Source organism: Haplochromis burtoni, unplaced genomic scaffold (assembly GCF_018398535.1).
Source record: "Haplochromis burtoni strain Fernald_Lab_line unplaced genomic scaffold, NCSU_Asbu1 Contig_61, whole genome shotgun sequence".
Taxonomy (NCBI): domain Eukaryota; kingdom Metazoa; phylum Chordata; class Actinopteri; order Cichliformes; family Cichlidae; genus Haplochromis; species Haplochromis burtoni.
This window is the reverse complement of record NW_024582422.1, coordinates 1,409,116-1,416,152: the sequence shown is the minus strand read 5'-3', so window position 1 is coordinate 1,416,152 and position 7,037 is coordinate 1,409,116. Positions and strand designations below refer to the sequence as shown.

The 7,037-nt window shown below is 39.8% G+C and overlaps 1 protein-coding gene across 1 annotated transcript; it reads left to right on the top strand.

The window, feature by feature from the left end:
* Positions 1-4,188: 4,188 nt before the first annotated feature.
* Positions 4,189-7,037, top strand: LOC102291415 (chymotrypsin-like elastase family member 3B). Its single transcript, XM_005923016.2, has 8 exons — positions 4,189-4,287; positions 4,395-4,483; positions 4,566-4,663; positions 4,816-4,944; positions 5,101-5,237; positions 6,340-6,482; positions 6,596-6,748; positions 6,897-7,037. Exons 1-8 carry the CDS (start codon positions 4,245-4,247, stop codon positions 6,912-6,914), a joined length of 810 nt encoding a protein of 269 aa, XP_005923078.1. The 5' UTR covers positions 4,189-4,244; the 3' UTR covers positions 6,915-7,037.

Here is a 7,037-nt window from a genome sequence, read left to right as displayed (position 1 = left end):
ATGTGTTTATGTGGGTGTCAGTGGTTTTTATCTTGTGTTTTACCCCTTTGTTTCTGTACAGCACTTTGGGCAACTTTTTGTTTTTAAATGTGATATATAAATAAATTGGATTTGGATTTGAATAAACAAAATAAGCCAAACAGAGAGATAGCCGAAACAAAAAAGAAGAAAACAATTTCACACCATCGAACCAAGTTAAGAACACCTCTGAGGAGGTAGGCATGCCATTGTCAAGATCTATAATCAAAAGACAACCTAATGCTTGGAAATAAGAGGGTTTATGACAAAGTGAAAAACACTGCATGCTTTACCAGGTAACATCTATACAAACCTGTCCAAACCTCTGGACAGAGCAAAACAAGATTAACTTGTACCAGAAAAATTGATGAAGAACTAAAGAAACTACTGATGATCCAAAGCATACCACATTATCTGTCAAATACAATAGCAGTAATGCTATGGCATGGGTCTGTATAGCTGCCAATGGAACAAGTGATTATTGATGATGTGACTGCTGATAGAAGTAACAGGCTGAATCCTGATGTGTATGAGGATATACTCTCGGCTCAGATTCAGTCAAATGCAGCAAAATTATTGGATGGTGCTTCACACTGCAAACAGATAATGATCCAATGCTATTGCAAAAGTAATCAGAGTGTTTCCAAGGCAAAGAATTTGGATGTTATCAAATGGCCAAGTCAAGTCACCTGGCTTGATTTCAACCCAACAGAGCATGCTTTGCAATTACTGCAAAGTGGACAAAAGTGGAGAAAGAACTGCAAACACGAAGCACCAGCAGGTGGCTGCAGTGAAGACTTAGCGGAACATCGCAAGGGAGGAAAAGCAGTATTTAATAATGGCCTCGGTTTCTAGACTTTTAAAAACATTCCTTATGTTTAAAAGGATGTTGGTCTGTCCAGATGCTTTTGACCCTCTAAAAATGGAAGGACTTACAATTAAAAACTGATTCAAAATTGATAAAAATTCAAAATTATAAAGTTACAAAAATTGCAAAATTACAAAAGTTGTGTCTCTGTTGAACAAAGTATGATTACTGTGACTGTACAGGGAGTGCAGAATTATCAGGCAAGTTGTATTTTTGAGGAATAATTTTATTATTGAACAACAACCATGTTCTCAATGAACCCAAAAAACTCATTAATATCAAAGCTGAATGTTTTTGGAAGTAGTTTTTAGTTTGTTTTTAGTTTTAGCTATTTTAGGGGGATATCTGTGTGTGCAGGTGACTATTACTGTGCATAATTATTAGGCAACTTAACAAAAAACAAATATATACCCATTTCAATTATTTATTTTTACCAGTGACACCAATATAACATCTCCACATTCACAAATATACATTTCTGACATTCAAAAACAAAACAAAAACAAATCAGCGACCAATATAGCCACCTTTCTTTGCAAGGACACTCAAAAGCCTGCCATCCATGGATTCTGTCAGTGTTTTGATCTGTTCACCATCAACATTGCGTGCAGCAGCAACCACAGCCTCCCAGACACTGTTCAGAGAGGTGTACTGTTTCTCCTGTATCTCACTTGTATGAAAAAGCGAACCAATCATCCATGTTCTGTCATTTTGATCGCACATCAATTGGTACGCACACGCCCGACTTCAGAGTCTTTCTCTAAATCTCCATTGAGTGGCCAAGGTTCAATGTCAATCAGGTGAACAAGGAGGCCATGTCATTAGTTTTTCTTCTTTTATACCCTTTCTTGCCAGCCACGCTGTGGAGTACTTGGACGCAGTGTGATGGAGCATTGTCCTGCATGAAAATCATGTTTTTCTTGAAGGATGCAGACTTCTTCCTGTACCACTGCTTGAAGAAGGTGTCTTCCAGAAACTGGCAGTAGGACTGGGAGTTGAGCTTGACTCCATCCTCAACCCGAAAAGGCCCCACAAGCTCATCTTTGATGATACCAGCCCAAACCAGTACTCCACCTCCACCTTGCTGGCGTCTGAGTCGGACTGGAGCTCTCTGCCCTTTACCAATCCAGCCACGGGCCCATCCATCTGGCCCATCAAGACTCACTCTCATTTCATCAGTCCATAAAACCTTAGAAAAACCAGTCTTGAGATATTTCTTGGCCCAGTCTTGACGTTTCAGCTTGTGTGTCTTGTTCAGTGGTGGTCGTCTTTCAGCCTTTCTTACCTTGGCCATGTCTCTGAGTATTGCACACCTTGTGCTTTTGGGCACTCCAGTGATGTTGCAGCTCTGAAATATGGCCAAACTGGTGGCAAGTGGCATCTTGGCAGCTGCACGCTTGACTTTTCTCAGTTCATGGGCAGTTATTTTGCGCCTTGGTTTTTCCACACGCTTCTTGCGACCCTGTTGACTATTTTGAATGAAACGCTTGATTGTTCGATGATCACGCTTCAGAAGCTTTGCAATTTTGAGACTGCTGCATCCCTCTGCAAGATATCTCACTATTTTTGACTTTTCTGAGCCTGTCAAGTCCTTCTTTTGACCCATTTTGCCAAAGGAAAGGACGTTGCCTAATAATTATGCACACCTGATATAGGGTGTTGATGTCATTAGACCACACCCCTTCTCATTACAGAGATGCACATCACCTAATATGCTTAATTGGTAGTAGGCTTTCGAGCCTATACAGCTTGGAGTAAGACAACATGCATGAAGAGGATGATGTGGACAAAATACTCATTTGCCTAATAATTCTGCACTCCCTGTATGTGGACATGCTGGTTACAACCTAAAATTATTTACAGATTTTAATGTCAGCCAAAAAAAAAAAAATCACAATTTTCAACTTTACAAAATTAATTAAAAATTTAACATCAACCAGATATTTACTGTGGTTTTGTGTATGAAGTGACAACCCTAACCCTAGGCAAGTTATGCAACTACATTTTTTCCAACAGTTAGAAACTGCTTTTCCTATTATTGCAACACCATATAAATGCGTAATTATGTGTGAAGTCTTTCTATTTTTATATTAATGGATTTCACTTAAGACTAGCTATCTAACTGCACAAGGGAAAAACAGGTTTCATAACAGTCTGCCTGCAGCAAACCTTTTAAGACTTTAGACTAAAAGTTCATTTAGTGTTATTATACGAGCAGACTCCCAGTTGTAAAGGAACTGTTAAACTATTTCTCTTTCAATGTGTAATTTTAAATGTTAAATAATATCTAGAGGTGTCAAGAAAAATGTGTACCCCCTTAATACCTGGTGAAGGTGGTCATGTTTTACATTCAAAGGCTCCACAACAGTGACAAATTTGAGCAATCTTTTAAGATTGCTCAAGAAAACGCATGTTACCATTGTGCTTCCCGTTTCTTTTGTGTCTGTGTGTGTAGTGTTGAAGTAATTCAACACAAAAAATTGTATGGATTAAAATAGAAGTCATATAGTTATGCACTGTAGAATTACTGTGCACTATGTCATTATATGGACTGAAAAAGTTATAATAGAGTAGAGGAGTATTTAAGTTTTTGCAAATATATTTAATGTGTTTAATAATAAAAAACAAAACTGGTGCATGCGCCTGGTTAGTAGTTGACCCTGTCCAAGGCTATGATTATCCTCTGTTGCCTTTATTTGACAGCTGTACTTGGATCAAATGCTTTGCCCACCCAGACAGTTGTTTAGATTTTTTTTCTTTTGGGGTCAACCGCTTTTCAGGTTTTGCGGCGCTATGCTGGAATTACTGTATATGTTTAGTCATCATACTAGGAGGAAATGTGTGACTGATGGCAGTCGGGTGGGCTGTAGGTTTGATGGATCATAATGCATTATATTTGACTAAACAGTCAAAAAGTATAGTGAAGACTTTGCTTTACATAAACTAACTCAAAATGTTCGCTCAATCTGCATAATGAATACTTATGGTCCTAAAATGATATTTTTTAGATACATGTTTCATATTATTACTTCATTATTTTTAATATAGAACTCATTTTTTTACACTTTAATATCATTATTATTATCTCAAAATGCCTAAAAACATTTTGAGTTCCAGCAAATTCAAAGTCTGTTGCACTATTTTCACAGTAAACCACCCATTTGTCCCCATCAGCAGGCAAGTCAGCAAAGACCAACTAATGCATCTGTGGAACAGGAAGGTTTTTCTCAGCTACAATCAACAGTGAGACTGATAAAAGAGTTTCACAAGTTCAGTGTAATCTGCATTTGGGTTGATAGAAACACTGAGCAGGTATAAAAGAACTTCCCCGAACTGAACTACCTCTCACAACGACAGCATGCTGCAGACACTGGTCCTTATGCTGCTACAAGCAGCATATGGTAAGTAGTTTGGTCTGGTTAGAAAAGGGAAAAGTAGTTCAATTCTTACCTAAGACAAAATTCAGATACAAATTACATTTTAGTTGTATAATCGAATATAATTGTAGTTTTTAGTTGTGGTACACCTGCTGTCCAGCCCAACACTGGTAGGGTTGTAAATGGAGAGGATGCCCATCCGCATAGCTGGCCTTGGCAGGTAATTACAGTTTGTTAATGTTTAATGTACTTCAACTATTGTTTTGTTTAGAATTACTAAATTGTCAGCTTCTTTTTCTCAGATTTCCCTGCAGGTGAAGCACGGCAGTCGTTACCATCACACCTGTGGAGGGACTCTGGTTGGACCTCGCTGGGTACTGACCGCTGGACACTGCATCTGGTGACTAGCTAAGCTTGATCAAGGGATGAGAGTTTAGAGCATAAAGACAGAAGTCGGGGACTGTGTAAAAAGCACACCAAAAGAACTCTGGCATTCAAAAGTATAAGGAGAAGAAAACTGATAAATCCTAAATGGTTAAAACTGTCTTACAGGCCAGGAGATGTGTACCGTGTGTTATTGGGAGAACATGACATGAGCCAGCAGGAGGGAACTGAACAGATCATAGATATTCTGCGCATTGTTGTCCATCCTAACTGGGACATCAACCATGTCTCTGATGGGTAAGTACATTCTGAAAGCTGAAGAAAATGCATTTCAAAAAGCAACTGCTCTCACACAAGACTATAAAACAATCTCGAAGAAGCATTTTAGCTGGTTTAAGAGATGCCTCCTTTCACCTCCTCGATCAGTAAAAATCTATGATGGTTCTCTTCCAGGAATGATCTTGCCCTGCTGAAACTGGATAAAAGCCCCATTATGAATGACAGCGTGGGCATTGCTTGTCTTCCACAGGCTGGAGAGATCCTCGCCCATGGAGCCCCGTGTTACATCACTGGCTGGGGAAACCTTTACAGTACTGTCTCTGTCTCTTTTATGTCATGTTAATAACTGCAGGTCAATGTCTTGTTCCATCTGTGTGAAAAGGTTCAATTTTAGCATATGCAGTCTGCGTTTTCTGCTAATTTTGGGTAGTAATACCTTTTGTAAAAACCATGTAACTGAAGTCTCTCTTTCAAGTGGTCATACATTATGGTTTAGCAAGGAATGGGACATGCTAGCTAGCAAAGGTTTTCAGGGAAGAATGTGTTCAGTGAAGTTACAAATCATAGACTGTATACAATAGATGGCAGTAGGCTCTGGAATGCCAACGGTAATTAGCAAGTGTTTGCAGACAGCCTCTTCCTTAATCACTGTGGGTGATTACAGCAGTCTGCCAGTAAAGAAAACAATCACATGGAGGATTTTAGTACAGAACACTCTTTTCAATCAATGTATCCATCCCTAAGATAAATAGTTTGCAACCTTGAGCAACCGTTTCCCAAATGGTTGGTGAATATACATTTTTCAGAACCATTTTCATGACATCGATGCCAGACCACTGCTGAGCAATGTGCACAATGTCATGTAAGAAACCTCAACAGAAGTCAGTGAGAAGGCAACCTCTCACCTGATCCATCCCCATGAGTTTAGAGTTTTAATTACTAGTTTAAGTCTGATTTCAAAAAGCTAAGGTGATGACAGCAAAAAGCTTGAGAGCTCAGAATCAGGCATTCACAAACCAGTGGGTGATGTCAAACTTTTGTACACAGTGTAGGAGAAAACAGCAGTGCACATGTGCAGTGGATGCAGTTAAACCAAGAAAACACATTTGGCTCATGCAGCCACTTGTTTATGATGTCTAGCTTGCTAATATTGCCCAATGATGGCCCTGCATGCAGACGTCACTTTAGTTTAGAAAAGGTTTCATAACACATTTGATGGACCTGCCTAATAAGGTAATGAGTAACTGCTTTTGGTGCAAGTATAAATAATAAAGCTAATTAACTGCATGTAGTATTAGTAACAGTAATGAGCACTGGCTTTCAAACAACTTGTCTGATTCCGCCTGATGCATGCAGTATACAGTGTGTTGTATTTACGCGTTGCTGAGCAGCTCTATCCTCTCTGTGTGTCAGCTCATGGTCCCATGCCTGATAAACTGCAGCAGGCCTTGCTGCCTGTGGTGGAGCACAGTGTGTGCAGCCGCAGCGACTGGTGGGGGATCAACGTCAAGAGCACCATGATCTGTGCAGGAGGAGACATCGTATCAGGATGCAATGTGTGTGAAGCATCAAAAGAAAGCAGCTTGTACCTGTCAGAACTGAATTACCTGCAGTGAACAAGGTCAGCTACTTCATGCACCAATCCTTCCTCTGCCTCTTTGTCTCTCAGGGAGACTCTGGCGGTCCTCTTAACTGTGTGGGTCAGGATGGTAGGTGGTATGTCCAGGGTGTAACCAGCTTTGTTTCCTCCCGTGTTTGCAACGAAGTGAAGAAGCCCACAGTCTTCACCCGTACTTCTGCCTTCACCGAGTGGCTCAGCGAGGTAAATTAATGCCGCTTTCCATTCTGTTCAATCTATAGAGTTTCCTCTTCTGTGCATGAGTCTGTCTGTTGAGAAACAAATGCATTTCAGCCAGTGCCACTGATAAATAAAGTATTTCATCTGTCAATAAATCATCTTGTTTCTTTAGGTCATGCTGAAGCACTGAGGATCTGCTGGATACCAGCTGATCAACTCCAAAAAATAATGAGATCCCAAGTCAATATTTCTCCCTACACGGGGTGATCTCATTTACAGGTTACACATTACAATCAGAATTTTGTAACAGCTC